We start from the raw sequence: 16,155 nt of genomic DNA, 5'->3' as shown, positions 1-16,155 counted from the left end.
GCCCTATGCAGGCTCCTAGCCAGGGAGCCTATCTAGCCCCTTCCCCTCCAAAGGCAGGGTTCCACTACTGTCTATGCACCCATGACAGACTTCAGACATCCTGCTGCCCTCTCCTGGCACTCCTCAGGCTGTGGGGAAGCACAAGCACATGGTCTGTCATTCTTGGCTATGAAATTTTGACATCTGATGACCCTCTTTTGTTGGCCAGGAACTAGGACTGAAGCATAACTTTCCATGTGGGGGAGGGTTCAGTTAGGGAATTCCACTTCCACCTTTGCCTGTTACACCTGGGCTGAGATGGGCTGGAACAGGGTATGGGACTGTGGATTGCAGGCTAGGCACACGCATATGTCACAGGGTCCTGTACTAATGAATAGGCTATACAGATGACTGTTGAGGATTCTGTCTCTGAGATCAAACCTGTGTTTTTCACAGCAGGTTTTTCCTTTCCTAAAAGGTTCCCTGGTAACTAATAAAGGCAGACACTGCACCTTCTCACACTCACACTGAAATTCTTGAATGCCTCTGTCTAGCTGGCCCTATGCATGGAACCAGGATCAGTTCAGAGCAAACCTGAATAGCGGCCCTGCACTTGAACCTTTTTTGTACTATAAAGACAGCTAGCACTGCTTGAGCAGATGTGCTACACGCTCTGATCAGCAGAAGGGTATACAGCACACGTACGTACAGCAGCAGGTTTTTAAAAAGTTACCAGAATCATTATTTGATTCATATAGCCCCATCCCAAGTATACAGGCAGAGTACAGCACGCTATGAATGGGAATCACGTCACCCAACACTAAACAAAGCCATCTTTGAGGTGGAGCACACGAGTCAGCCTACACCCATAACATCACACAACCGTTATTTAGGAGGGGATGTGAAGAATAACATACACAAGAGGTGCTCTCTGGATGGAGGATATGAGCGAAGGCCTGGGCAGACGGTCATACACATCTCAAGAACATGGGATGCTTTAACAAACCCAGCTCATATGTATCTCCAGTCAGGCTGTTCCTCCTCTCTTATATTTTAATAGCTCCTACATTCTAAGGCCAGAGGGGACCATTATTATCATCCAGTATGACCTGCTGCATAACCTAGACCAGATAATTTCACCCAGGAATTGCTGCATCAAACCCATAACAATTTTATTGACAATTGAACCTTTGGGCTCAACAGTACAACTGCAAAGTGAGTATATTTTAGTAGGGAAAGTAGACATAGATAACTGTTTATGCAGGTATGGTACTGCTTACCCTAAGTGACTCACTGGAATGCTTAGCAGTATTTGATGTTATAGATGATTTTAAATAAGAAATTAATGTCCAAAGTAATACCTTTGATTTGCCTTTTTACTAGGGAACACATCAAGGAATATTGATTAACCTTAGTTTGATATTAGACAGAATTGCGTGCGAGGGGTTCTCTCTCTCCTTTCATAGATTCATAAACATTTTCTTAAATGCTTTTATGTTAAAATAAGCTGTCTGGAAACCTCTCAGATTTCACAGTTAAATCTCCAGGGTAACTGATCGTGATTATCTTATTTTTCAGAAGTACTAATTTGTGAACCTATCTTATAAATATCTTTTTTCACCTCCAAAATTCATGCTGAGTTCTGTGTCTGTCAATCTGAAATATTCCTTAATTAGAATTGGTTCAGCTCCCCCCGCCCCCTGTTTACTTAGTATTTTCATTTGTTACTTACCTCATTGCCTGACAGATGGTACATTCTTGCTTCTTGAAGCAGAGGGAAGACATCAGGACACTGTCTAATGAGTTGATCGGCTTCAACCGTCTCTACAAAATACCAAGGGTCCAGAAGGGGTAGTCGGACGTTCTCAAGCACATAGGGTAGGAGAGGAAACCGTTCAGACTCTTTGTATCTAACCCAGTTCATAACAGTCTCAAAAACCTGTGCCTCTTCGGTGACATAGAGGTCATCGCTCTTTAGCGTGTTGTAGAGAAAGTCAGCAGGGATCTCCAGAAATTCCTCACAGTGCAGCACTTGAGCGAAGTTCTGGATAATGTAGCTCTGGACTTGCTGCTTCAGCTTCTCCAGAGAATGAGTGTCGGCCAGCCTCAGAATCCCAACACAGTTTTCCGGATGGAGGGCTTCAGTGAGGAAACTGGCACAAGCATCCACCATCCGCAGAAACTACAGACACAAGGAGCATGTAAGGTACTGTGCAGTTATTATATATTGGTATTGCAGTAGCATGGGGGAGCCCCAGTTAAGAGCCAGGCCCCACTTGTGATAGACATTGGACAAACACAAAATAAAGAGAGATTCTTGCCCTCAAGAGCTTGCAACCTGAGTATAAAACACTAGATAATATATGGTTACAGACAGACTGATGAGCACAAAAAAAGAATGAGACAACACAGTATGACAAGCAGTGATCTCAGGCAATGCACTGGCAGCCTAACGAATGTCCAGTTTTTTTGTAGGCATCATAACAAAAGACACTTTTAAGGGGGATAATCAACGGTAGAATATATGGCTCTTAGTACCACAGAATTTGAGCACTTAATAGTCATGAGCAGAGTTTATTCCCACAACACTTTTGTGATGTAGGAAAGTATTTATCCATATTGTGGATGGGGAACTGAGGCACAGAGTACATTAAGTGACTTGCCCAAGGTCGCACAGGGAGTCTGTGGCTCACCCAGGAATTAAACCTGAGTCTCATGAGTGCCAGTCCAGGGCCCTATCCATTAAACCATCCTTCCTGCTCTTATCATTGTTTATTTACTTGGTGAGTATGCTTGGTGAGCAGCTAATGATTTAAATCAGGCGCAGCCAACACAGTTTGGACCTATGAGATACTAAAATTGGTGCTTTAGGGACTAGTGTTCTGAAGTGTTGAGTGCGGACAACTCCAGTAAAAGCTGGTGGAACTGCTGGTGCTCACCACCTCTGAAAATCCAGGCCCAAGTGAGTTTGGAAGGAAATTTGAACGGACAGAAGGTGGCCAATTGACTCACAGGGAGAGGGAGAGAATTCCAGGTATTGGCAGTGGCATAGGAGAAGGATATAAATAGGGCCTCTGAGTTATGGGGTGTGGGGAGAGATGGAACCCCTGTGAGAGTAACACATCCCGTGCTGATCCAGTCTTGTCACTTTTGTGGTGGTTTGGTGATGAGGCCATCAAATTAAACATCTCTTGGGACTACAGCCAGGATGTGGGTGGAGGAAGCCATACAGTCTTTGAACTTTATTTGACAGTGTTTCACGAGGCATTAAACGAGTCTGCAGTGGGACAGATTCTGATCTCAGTTATGCCCACGAAGTACATAAAAACATAAGAACGGCCATACTGAGTCAGACCAAAGGTCCGTCTAGCCCAATATCCTGTCTTCTGACAGTGGCCAATGACAGGTGCCCCAGAACAATGAACAGAAAAGGTAATCATCAAGTGATCCATGTCCTGTCACCCATTCCCAGTTTCTGGCAAACAGAGGCAAGGGACACCATCCCTGCCCATCCTGGCTAATATCCACTGATGGACCAATCCTCCATGAATGTATCTAGTTCTTTTTTGAAGCCCTATTATAGTCTTGGCCTTTACAATATCCTCTGGCACAGAGTTCCATAGGTTGATTGTGCGTTGTGTGAAGAAATACTTCCTTTTATTTGCTTTAAACCTGCTGCCTATTAATTTCATTTGGTGACCCCTAGTTCTTCTGTTATGAGGAGTAAATAACACTTCCTTATTTACCACCATCTAACCCTTTATTTAGAAACTGCTGTTTGTTTTACAGCAGTTCTTTCATATGGGCTTCCTCTCCTACCTGGCTTCAGCTCTGTTTTAACCATGCAAGAATCATTGTAATTTAAAGAGACACTGTCAAATTGAAGAGTTTTAAATTGATTAATTAAAAATAAATTCCAGTTTCCGAGAGAGCGCCCTTTAAATAATATGCCCTGATTTTTTTTTTAATTTTAAAAAATGTGTCAGGGTTTCTCTGCTTCCTTGCTGATGTTCTGAAGGGTCTTTTCAGGGAGGGAAAAATAGATGGGGCCAAAGAGAACACTAGCAGATGTTCCTCAGGTCCCCACTTTCCCCAGCACACTTGTGCATCCCTGACCAACAGCAGCACCACCATCACTGAGGACATGTCTATACCTAAAACGCTACAGCGGCACTGCTGCAGCATTTCAGTGTAGACACCACAGTGACGGGAGGGGTTCTCCCATTGCTGAAATGAATCCACCTCCCTGAGAGGTGGTAACTAGGTCGACAGAAGAATTCTTCCATCAACCTAGCACTGTCTACACCTGGGGTTAGGCTGCGTCTCTCAGGGGTGTGGATTTTTCAGTGTACATTTTCAGTGTAGACCAGCTCTAAGTTCCTTCTAGGATCTTCACAGTCTTAGAGAGTGGAAATATTTGTCTTATGCTGCCCCACACCCAGACTCCTGTTGCTCCCTTTGCAGGATGCTTGGGAAAGAAGAGCAAGTCTCCTCAGCGCCCGCTCCCCCCCAAAAAATTGTAATTGCATCCTGGCCCCATCCAGGAATAAAGAGGGCTCCCTGCTCCACCCTGTCTCCATTGCTGTCCAGCCACAAGCAGGGGTCTAGGCAGTAAAGAAGGGGGTTCTCCCAGTCACCTCCTTCCCTGACTCCTGTTGCTCGTCGCAGGGGTCCCAAGAAAAAGAGTCACCTTCCTGATCCTAAGCTCAGAAATGGTAGCCGCTCTGCTGCTTTATTACTGGTAAAACCTCCGCTTGTCCTGTGTTTACACTAGACTTCTGTGAGAAATTCCCCACCATTGCTGCCACCAATTCCTCTCTGCCAGTTGGAAAGTTAGTGCAGTCGAGCCTCCCAGGGCTGCAGGCATTTCAATGATGTGGGGGTGGAAATGCAGGTGGCCACCAACACTCTGCCTACATTAGTATTCCCACCATTGCTGCCTTTGCAGGGAAACTTTTGTCCAATAATCCTAGTCGTGGGGAGGTCTTGCTAGGTCCGTGGAAGAGCAAGCTTGTGAGCTCCCCCAGCACTGTGCAAGGGAGCTCCCTTCTCAGCCCAGAGTGAGCATGATGTTATCTTCCTGGTGGATTAGACAGGAAGCAAGACTAAACATCAGCAAAACAGTGACCTTGACTTACAAAATGGGCTGTCAAATGCACAAATGGGCTGTCAGATGCCCTGAGGAAAACACTAACCTCTAAGTGTTGTCATTGCAACAGATTTAAAAAACATCAGACAGAAATACAATTTTCTTGTTGACATTGTCCCTTTAAATCAAAAGAATGATTCCAGAAATAAAACATCAGAACTGCTATGATGGATGCATTTTGACGTTTGCTAATTACCATTACATTAGGGTCCCAGTCCTGTAATCCCCATATCCACTGACTATGATGTGAGCAAGATTAGTCTCCAGGTGTTTAGCTCAACAAATGGACAATCCTTTCTGAGCACAAGTGACTGCAAGTAACCCGTCATGCTTTGCTTTTTCTTGCCTCGCTGATTTAAAAGGGGAGTAGCACCCTGATATTTAACATCATTCTGGTAAAGAATGAAGTGCAGAAAAGACAAATAAAAGGAGATGTTATGAATAATTAAAAGTAGTATCTTCATTTTTTTTTCTATTGGCAACAACTGGCCATTTTAACTTTATTGTTCTCCATTGCAGGGAGTGTTGTATAACTGTAATTGAAGGAGAAAGAGAAGTGAAACACAGTAAACCCACAATTAAATGCAATCGTATTTAGATTTGTTTAAGTAATCAGGGTAGAATTTCTGGGCAGACCTGTATCCTGTTGACATATGTAGACTGTTTACTAAAGTTGAAAAATGGCAGGCATTGGACAGATATCTGATTCCGCTTGCGCATTTACATGTGGTCAAGAGATTAGAGAAACGCAACTGACTAATGAACAGGGCTACATTAAAAATCAAAATACTGTGGTTGTTGCTACAGCTCGTGTTCTATAAATGTCAGCAGTCTGCTGTGCCACCACTCTAGAGCTCTGTAGTTTCAATCTTACCTTGTCTGTCCCAGTGCCACTGAATTTCTCCATTGGGCTATCACTGTCTATTAATACCAATACATTCCGCTTATAGCAGTGCTTTCCTCCAAAGATCTCAAAGCATTTTGCAAATACTGATTAATCCTCACAGCCTCCCCTGCTTTCTGCCTCCCATAAGGCAGATAAGTATTATCCCCATTTTATAGATGGGAGAAAATGAGGCACAAAGAGGACGAGTGACTTGCCCAAGATTACTCATCAAGTCACCCATACAGCTGGGAAAGAACCTAGAACTCCTGACTCCCCAGCCTGTGGGCTAACCACTGAACTATGCTCAGTCTATTTATACATAGTCTATTAAGTGTAACGTACATATGCACACAAGTGCACAGAAGTGATGTCAATAGGATGGTCTATATTTTGGTCCTAAAAGGCTCATGAGTGGGTGGAGAGCACTGTTAAGTATACTGTGTGGTTGCATCCATTAACAGAAGGTTGCAGAAGTGTGTGGTGCATATGGGGAAAGCAAATCACACACAAGGAATGGAGAATACTATAAATCTTCAACAGGTTAAAATTATTTGAACCAGGATTGCCCCCTCACCATTGCTCCAAACCCTGCCTTCTGGATTTTGCACCTTCATTTAAGCCTTAATTTAAAAAAAAATCTCACAAAACATCGATTTCCACCTTCTTGGGGACACTGTAGTTCCCCAAGGCTGAGTGGACATCTAGGCTAGTGAGGATGAGGACCAACCTCAGCCACCTCTGCCCTCGGCGATAAGGTTGTTTTCTTTGCTTCTGCACAGCAGCTTCTCTGGCAGATACCTGACCACCTCTTAGCTGTTCTGTTGGGAGCAGAAAGGACATCTGCTCTCAGCCCTTCTAATAGAGAGGTGTGATGCATGCTGGGTACAGTGAGGAGTGGGAAGAGGCTGGCAAGGGCCCTAAGATCAGTGCTCAATGAGATTGAGTGACAAGGAGCTTTCTATCACAGCACAGACGGGCAGCTGATTCTCTGACAGCAACATGCAGATAAAACCACCAGCTGCTGATAGTCCTATACATTGCGATGAGATAAGGGGTAGTGCCTGAGACAGACCTGGAGGGCGAAGAGGTTGTTGAGGGGCTTGGACAGCACCAAAAGAGAGAGAAAAAAATGGAATGTTGTGCAACACATTGTGTTAACTCTCATAAAGAACTGGAGTATTCTCCAGTAATGGTCCAGAACCCATCAGTGTGCAGTAGTGCTGCAGCAGATTTGCAGGATGTAGTAAAATTTCTTATAAAGGCCACTGCCAGGACCGATACTATCAGTTAAACATTCTAGTTCAGAACTGAGGGTACTACAGTGTTATCAATTCTCAGGATTTTACCACGAGTCTCAGGATATTTGGTGTTTTACTTAAAGCCCCAGCAGATGTAGTCAGGTGACTACATCCAAACCTCGATTTTCAACTTCCATTAAAAAAAGTCTCTTGCCCTCGAGGTTTCAGAGTAAAGCCTGAAAACTGATCCTGATAGATCAAAAAAAAGACGAAGAAGAAAAATAGCCCAGCATTTTTTTAAAAAAATGTTCTGAGTTTGTAATGCTGGGGGTTTGCTATACTGGAATGCTGAAAACATTCAGGGGCCATTCCACTCAGGCCATGGGGTTGGAGGGAAGAGAGAGAGGGACGAGAAGTAAAATTGCCTTTTATTAAAATTAAATTCCTTTTTGCTGTGTGGAGATACTTTCCTAATAAGCATACCTCTCCAGAGTACTGTAAATATCAGCTCCTGTTATTCTAAAGTAATTGGTTAATCTCAGTGCACAGAGCTTTGTATTTGTGAGATTCTGTCCTTAAAATCTATGAAGGGACCATTATGATCATCTAGACTGACCTGCTGAATAATGTAGCGCTTTTATAGAGCCGTCTGCATTATGATTAGAATGTAATCCCACTAAGGGTATAATACCATGAGCTTTCAGGCAGCACATGTTTGAAGCTCTTTGGGGCAGGGTCTGTCTTTTTGTTCTGTATTCATACAGTGCCCAGCACAATGGGGTCCTGGTCCATAGCTGGGGCTCCTAGATGCGACCATGATACAAATGAATATGAAGCTGAAGATCTCTAATGGGTATGACAAATTAAAGAAGCATGTAGCACTTTGATCATGTATGCTGAATTGTATCCTCCTGGCAAGAATGACTGAAACAATGTGTTTCCATTAGTCCATGTGCTGAAGGTACTTTTTCACTAACCTGAAAAAGGCTGGCGGCTTCTAAGACTTTCTGTACGTTTTGCTTTGTGATCAGCACTTGGCTTGTATAAGTGTAGTCCAACAGCATCTGCATGGTTTTTGCATCAACTCCTTGAATTATGATTTTTTCTTCATACTTCTCTTTTAAATCATTGCAGAACATGGCCCTGAAACAAGAGCTGTACATTGGTTACCCAAGAAGGACTAAGCATTCTGAAAAAATATAGCTACCAGGTTTGAACCTACCAGCATCAATATGCTCTATCAGTGCAAGACCCTTCTGATTGCCTTGTATTTACAAAATATTGTAGCAAAACTGCAAAGAAAATTCTTTGTCAATTACTTCCATACCATTGTAGTGCTAGATTTTAAAATATGTATTTGCATGGTTATTATACAATGGAGCCCAGTTCAGAGAATATCTGATGATAAAAGCATAGAGCTGTTAAAGGGTCACGCTGTCTATTCTGTAAAATGTAAAACATAGTCTGCAGAAATAGACTGAAGCTTTTTTAAATAGACACTTGATTCAGGAGAAAACTTCTTAAAATAATGGCCTGAAGTGCATCAGAAGGTGAAATGAAATAGACAGAATAGATCTGTTAAATCATAATGGTAACAATGATGATAATACTTTATCTATGTTTACCAAAACACTTCACAAACATCAGGGGCTAAATTGTGCCTGGTCCAGGAGGAGAGGACACAGGGAACTTCATCATCTTCCATCCCTGGGAGAGGAACAGGCATCAAGTTAAAGGGCTGGGGGATGGAGGTGGGCCCATGGAACTAAGGAGACAGGTTTATCATTGGGCCAGTGAACTGGCCTCTGCACTAGAGGTGAGGACTCAGTGGACAGCAGGTGTCAGGTGGGAGCCCCATTGATAGCTGCTATAATCATCCTCAATCTCCAGCACTAAACCCCAGTGTCACTCACAACCTCTACCTCACTGTAACTTCCCATCATATAGTTCCAAACACATATACCGTTACCCCTCAGGAGGCAAATTCCAATCATGGAGTTTGTTGTGGAGTTGAAAAGTCTGTGTGTCGGGATATAAGGGTATGTGGGTGGTAATAACTCTGAATTGTGGTTGGCTTGGCTGTTGTTATTGCCTTAAATGGCAGTTTCCTTAGGTCACTGATGTTGTGTTTGAAGGGAAAGACACTAGCACAATCTTAATCCTAACAGAGTATTTTGTGAGGGATATAAACCACAGAATTACCTAAGAGCCATCTAGATGCACTTTGCTTCCTCATCGCTGTTTGATGATCATGCACATTTATCTTTCTTTAATATTTTAATCTATCTTTTATTTTTGATCTTCTCTTCCTGCAGTTTTCTTCTGTAAGATGAATTTTCTACTGGTGAATAGTTTTTCACTCCCATGTAATTCTGGTTTATGGACTTTAAATACCTGCTGATTTATCCTGATCTTGGTCACTGAGTTCAGATATCACTTCGAGTCCATGTGCCAGATTCCAAAGAAGATGCAGTCTCAACAGTAAGATTAGAAGTACCTGACCCTGCTTTTGACTAGAACCAGAGGAAAACATGTGTGAGTCTCAAATGTAATTCTATCTGCTATTAACCTTGAATGCCAAATCTTTCTAGATTAGTGAGGACTACATATGGTGCAATGTTAGGAGGACAGTGTGTCATGAGAAGTGAATAATTGTCTTGAGGGCCAAAGTCTTCATGGCCTGAAAAGGTGTGTGTTTCCGGGGGCATAATGAACATAGATTAGCTGTTGCTCTGGAAAACCCTAGTGGACACAAGGCACTGTAGTTTTTACCTCAAAATACCTAGGTCAAGTGAGCCACAGGTAGGATCTATGCTGTTGACCTCTCCTAATAACACTGCAGTAAAAGCGACCTGCACCTTGTCTCCACTGGGATTTTACAGCAAGGTAGCCAACCCACATTAGTTATCCTGCTGTGTATGGTAGGGAAGACACAGACTTTGAGCAGAAGGCTTGGGCAGATATGATATTTTAAGGAATGGCCACATTCTCATTTTTACTGCACTGACATCACAGCTATTTAGCATTTTTCTTTTCACTAATTTCTACTATGCCAATCTTTCTCCCATTAAAGTCAACGGCAAAACAGCCATTAACATCAACAGGAGCAGGAATTAGGTCCCATTACATCTATATTTTTCACTCCGTCTTGCCATAGTGGGGTGCTGTACTCTGATGAGACTAAATCTGGGGTGTTGTAGGCAGGCAGGCATTTGAGAACAAAAGCAGCCAGCATACACTACAGAGAGAGGAGTTCTGTACAAAAAGGTAAAGAATTAAAGGGCACATACTGCAAGTGTGGGTGGTGGAAATGCTTCTCATGTGAGTGAGAAACTGTCTGTTGTCCTAGGATGCAGCTGTTCTGTGCCCTCACTCCTTTATCTCATAGATCTGTGACTGCGGTCTTGTGGTAAGTGGGCACTGACAGTCAGGGGAGGTGCAGCTTTGATCTCAGGTACATCATCATTGTGAAACTGGAGTAACTCAGTGAAGTTACAGGGGTTTTCCACTCCCATAGGCTTTTGCAATCTTGCCCCAGCTGTGACACTGACTCACTGATCTTGGACAAGTTGCTGAACCTTTCTGTACCTGTCCTCTAATCTTTAAAATGGGGGTGGTAATACTTCCTTCATCTGCCTCATGAGGGAGGTGGGGGCAGGAGACTTGTTCACTGTGTGTGATGTGTGCTGAGACCCAGAGCTGAAAGACACTGGGCAACACCACATCACTCCTCCCTGAAAGTTATGGGGGGAGAGTGGGGGAGGAAGGGATGTAACAAAAAGGAGTGCTGGCCTTTTCTACAGCACCCCTACTATAGCCAGTCTCTTCCCACTTGACTGACAGATGGGGAGATATATCCCCAGGCAACTCTGCCTCCCCAACACTTGCAGGGTCCATTGTACCCCAGGGCAGTAACTTCCACTGGGCTTGGGTAGGGATGAGGAGAAGTAGTTCAGGATCCGTAGATAATTTGAGCTTCCTGTCTGCTTTGGAGGTTCCAGCTGCGGAGCTCCTGCTCCTCACCCCCTTCCATGCCATTGTCTTCAGGCTCTTCGGGATGGGTCAGGCTGGTGCAGAACTCCCCTTTGTGGGATTGAAGGGCTAACATATACCTCAGGATTTGCCTAATAATTACATGGGGGGATGATTGTAGGTATTTATACCTATGTGTGTGCATGCATAGATATTGCAGATATACAAATGCATGAGAAGCAGCGCTTTCATTGGTTGAGCATATGGTTTAAAGTCTGAATGCCCGGATTCTAATCCCCACCATGACCCTGATTTTCTGTGTCCTTGGCCAAGTCACTTAGCCCAAAATTTTCAGAAGTGGCCACTAAGGAGGGATACTTCTCTTTTCTGGTGCCCAACCCAGTGAGCCACCAGTGGCCTGACTTTCAGAGGTGCTGAGCCCTGCTCAGAAATAAATGGAGCCTTAGGATTAGGGATATGCCGTGACAGCAACAGTCAGGCGTGCAGCAACTCACTTGCATGCCTGAGGCTGTCCAAAATGGCATCCTCCATGCGGCGTGACCTCACATGAATACGGTGCATGCTAAGTCATGTGATGCAGAGGATGCCATTTTGTTTCACAAAATGGTGTCCTCTATGGGGGCCAGACAAAAGAATCCTGCAGGCCACCCATGAGACAATGCACTCCTGGCTGGGAATGCAGGGCATACTTGGCAGACACGGATGGCACGCCACTGCTTCGGACTCAGATTTTCAAAAATAGGTGTCTAAGGTAAGGCTTCCAAGTCCAAACTTAGATATCCAGGAAATGGGAGCTGCAATGTGCCCAGCAATTTTGAATATCAAGCTGCTTAGGTGCCTAAATTTGGACTTGCAAGTGTAAGATTAAGCATGTATGTTTGAAAACCTTGGCAAATTTTGGGATCCTCCAACTACAGGGTGCTTCTGAAAATGTTGACCTTAACATCTGTGGACCTATTTCTTCACTCCCATGTGCAAATCAAGTGTAAAATGCTGCTCTTCTGATTTGGTGCCCTCTTTGCATCATTAACTTTGCGCAGCAGAAGTGAAGTATTAAGGCATGTTTCAGGATAAGACTCCATCAGAAGCATTATGTTATGTATGCTCTTCAATAATAACTGAGGAAGGACTAAAGATTGATACCTCTTCCTGGCCTCTGCTCAACCCCTGTTTAAAGTGTGAATTTACTATTAATTATTTATATTATGTTAGCATTCAAAATGTGCTAGGCCCTGTACAGACCTAAAGACCCCAATTAGCATGACAAATCAGTGAAATCCCAGCACAGGAATAATTCTTGAATCTATTTGCTCCCTGCATACTTGCAGCATCCCATGAACCCTTGTGAGATACATCAACAAAGGCCTCATAGGCTTTTAGTTTCTTGGGGTATTTGTCATTGCTGTTAACATGACAGCACCCAGCCAGTATCCACCCTCTTTTTATTAAGTCATCTTTGTGATATGTCTCAAAGGGCTGAGGGGGCATCATAGGCCCAAGGGGCATTTCATCCTCCCAAAGTCCTCTGCCAACAGCAGGTGACTGGCTGACAGCAATCAGCTGTGTGCTGTGCTGACAGCCATTCGTGTTGCATTGGGGCTCACTCTGGCTGGAGGGACCTGTAATCCCCTGATAACACACAATACTTTTTTAACAGTTAACCATTTTTTCAGTTATATTATTTTAATTCATATTTTAATTATTTGTTTCTTTTCCCTTTTCCATATGGCACTACTTTGAGAAACACTGGGGCACTGCTTTTAGCTGCATGAGTTTCACATGTAAATATTATTTTGTATTATCTTTAGAATCAGATGCCTAAAATAGCACTTCTCTTGTGATCTCTGTGAGTAAAATTTACTAAGCCTCCATGAAACTGGCACTTCCTACTCATATCACAAATGATCGCAGATTTGTTTCCCTCCAGTTTCCATTGCAGTCAGTCAAGAGGCCATCTCAACAGTTAAAAAAAAAAAAAAAGTTCCCAGCCATGCAAATATAAAGGTCTAAATGATGATGGAAAATGTGTGATAACCAAAACTTTGTTTCTACACAAGTCTCAGTTTTGTTCCTTCCAGTGAGTAGCATAAAGTGGGCAGTTCTCTGTGGTTTTAAAAGAACTGAAGGTGGAGTCTTTGGGTCTTTTAAAAATTCTTCCACACAGGGGGTTCCCATCTCTCAACTGATTTTACAGTAATCCTGGGAAAGACAGGAAATAGGACATGCATCTTCTTTCCTTCTCAACGGATTTATAGAATGTGTGCTCCACCTCATAGTATTAGTGGGAGGAAAAAAAGACAACTTCCAGAAATGAAGTCACACTAAAATAAAACTATCCCATGATTGCAGTGAATCTTCCTCTTTGCCTGATACAAAGATGCATTCAATGAGGGGTAAGCAACAACAATGCTCAGAATATCTGGCTAAGATTTTATTCTTCCATTGCTTCACCCGCCAACTGTTTTCCTTCCGTTTGTCTGTCTCAAGTAGATGTGACAAATGTTGATACATAAAAATCCAGTGTTTGACGCTGTTGCTTTCCTAATTTAAACTATCAAAGGAGGTAAAGGAGTTAGGGGTCCAAAACCCACTGAAAGTCAGTAGGAGCTAGGCACCCAACATTAGGCTCCTTAGAAATTCCCAGACTAAATGTATTGAGTGAAAAAGGCTTTTGCTTTTAAAACTGCCTTACCTGAAATAATTGCTTGCTGCAGCAAGGACCACACGATGGCAAGAGAATTCCATGCTGTCCACACACAGGATCACGTCCGTGAGAGAGTTTTCCAGCCTGAGGTTCTCCAGGCCATTCTGAAGCACCATAGAGAGCCCAGTGTCATCAAACTTAACCTTGTCACCGCTTGAGACTTCCACAAGTTCCCCCATCTTCCTGGAGCACTCATTGTCCAAAGAGACCAGAGGTTCTTCAGAACTTTTCTCTACCATGTCTCCCATGTTTAAAACAGCACCATGTCATTCCGCTGGGGCTTCTCTCTAAAAGAGTTCCTAAGCTTCAGATGGGTTACATTGCTGAAGTTAAGCGGATTTCCTGTCCAGGGCTCTCCGCTTATCTACAGCTGTCACACACACATAACAGGAAGCCTTGTACTTTCTCATCCTGTTAACACAAACAAAGGCTGGGAGGTGTCTGTGAATTTCAGGCAGTATCAACATACTTAGAAAAGACTTAAGATGCTTCTGAATGTGAGAAGATTACAGGTGGTTGGGGAGACCTTTCTCCCATCCTGAAACTGGCCGTTTATTATTATTATCCAGATCTACTTATCCAAAATGAAAGGTGCAATTTATGGATACCAGGTCCCATCCACTGGCACTGAGTGCTGCCAGTGTGAAACTTCTGTTGTCAGACATAAATTCTCACTTTTACAATTATACAGTTTATCATTTTAAATGCTAATACCTGAGCTGCCATCTATAACGTGTTTACTTTATATTCACATATTCAAAAATATCAGCTGATGGGTACTGCTGCCCCTCGTTAGGTAATGGATGCTGCACATCAGCAATATTTCATTTTTAGTTTCTATGTGAAGAAGTATTTGAATAAACAAGAGATATATGGGCTAGATCCTCAGTCGGTATAAATTGACATAGTTCTCTCAAAGTCAATGGACAGTGTCAAATAGCCCATATCTGATGATCTTTAAGGTAAATTGTGTCTTGTCTCTTTTTTTCCCTTCAGCTATCTGAAAATGGGGGCTGAAGGGGAGAACTGCAGTTGTAGGGGTAAGGAACTCTCTGAGAGAACTATGGTAGATTATCTTAAATGACTGCACTCAGGATGGATTTTTAAACTATATCTAGAGTATCTAAAGCAGTGGTCCCCACACTTTGCAGGGTCGCGCCCCCTCTTACCCTTGTCCACGCCCCCGAACCAGGACTGGAAGTGGGGCTGCTGCTTCGGGGGGGGGAGGGGCATGGACAGAGGTTAGGGGGCTGAGGTTGGGGCCTCAACTGGGAGTAGGTCTGAGCCTGGGAACAGAGCCACGGCCCAGGCTGGGGCCAGGGCTAGGAGCGGGGCCGGGTGCAGGGCCACGGCCTGACCAGTCGGCGGCCGCGGCTGGGGGTGGGCCGGGCACAGGGCCGGAAGCCAAGGCTGCAGCTGGGGGCAGAGCCGGAGCAGAGCTGGGAGCGGAGTGGAGCTGTGTGGTGCTCCCTCCCCAACCCTGGACAGGTGCTTTTTTTAGTATTTTTATCAGTCTAAATAAATCAATGGAACTGGGCTGACTGAAGAGCTGGCCATAAAACACAAGAAAATCTCAATAAAGGGTTACCCAGTGTTTTTTCACTTTGTAAATTCCTCATTTTATATTTTGCTGTTATGAAGCTGTTGCGCTGGGCCATGGAATAGCTGATTAGTTTCTTTGTGATACAACCTTTAAATTGTTATTCAGCTGTCCTCCATTGTAGACTCATACCCTTGAATAAGAGACACTTAACTCAAATCTCTGAATAATGATGATAAATCTACAAAAGGAAGTAAAGAAAAGAATTGGAACTTGAGACTTGTAGATTCTACTCCCAACCCTACCACTAACACGCCATTAGATCTTGAGCAAGTTAGTTAACCTGTCTGTGCCTCCATTTCTCCATCTGTAACATGGGTATAATACCTAACTATTGAGGTTTAATATTTTGTAAAGTACTTGGAGAGCTCACGCATACACACGTTGTTTCATTGTGTTCCCTCATCTGCCTATACGCATCTATTATCTCCTGGCTTATACCCAGATTGCAAGCTCCTTGGGGCAGGGACCGTCTTTTGGTTCTCATAGACTCATAGACTCATAGACTCATAGGTCAGAAGGGACCAATATGATCATCTAGTCTGACCTCCTGCACAAGGCAGGCCACAAAACCCTACCCATACACATTTATAACAACCCCGAACC

The 16,155-nt window shown here is 43.6% G+C and overlaps 1 protein-coding gene across 3 annotated transcripts in view; it reads right to left on the bottom strand.

Moving 5' to 3' along the window:
- KLHL6 (kelch like family member 6) overlaps positions 1–14,269 on the bottom strand; it is a 33,079-nt gene extending 18,810 nt beyond the window's left edge. For 2 of the 3 annotated variants that reach the window (XM_032764792.2, XM_032764794.2), the window contains exons 1-3: positions 13,938–14,261; positions 8,230–8,407; positions 1,712–2,161 (exon numbers count right to left, since the gene is read on the bottom strand). In XM_032764792.2, coding sequence (XP_032620683.1) covers positions 1,712–2,161; positions 8,230–8,407; positions 13,938–14,197 — 888 coding nt within the window. In that variant the 5' untranslated portion in view covers positions 14,198–14,261. Of the gene's footprint in view, positions 1–1,711; positions 2,162–8,229; positions 8,408–13,937 lie in introns of all 3 variants that reach the window. The other variant, XM_032764793.2, reaches the window with a different exon arrangement.
- Between the last annotated feature and the right edge of the window lie 1,886 nt (positions 14,270–16,155).

This window comes from Chelonoidis abingdonii, chromosome 8 (assembly GCF_003597395.2).
Source record: "Chelonoidis abingdonii isolate Lonesome George chromosome 8, CheloAbing_2.0, whole genome shotgun sequence".
NCBI lineage: Eukaryota > Metazoa > Chordata > Testudines > Testudinidae > Chelonoidis > Chelonoidis abingdonii.
The sequence above is the reverse complement of the archived record's forward strand: the minus strand, read 5'-3'. Positions and strand labels throughout refer to the sequence as shown.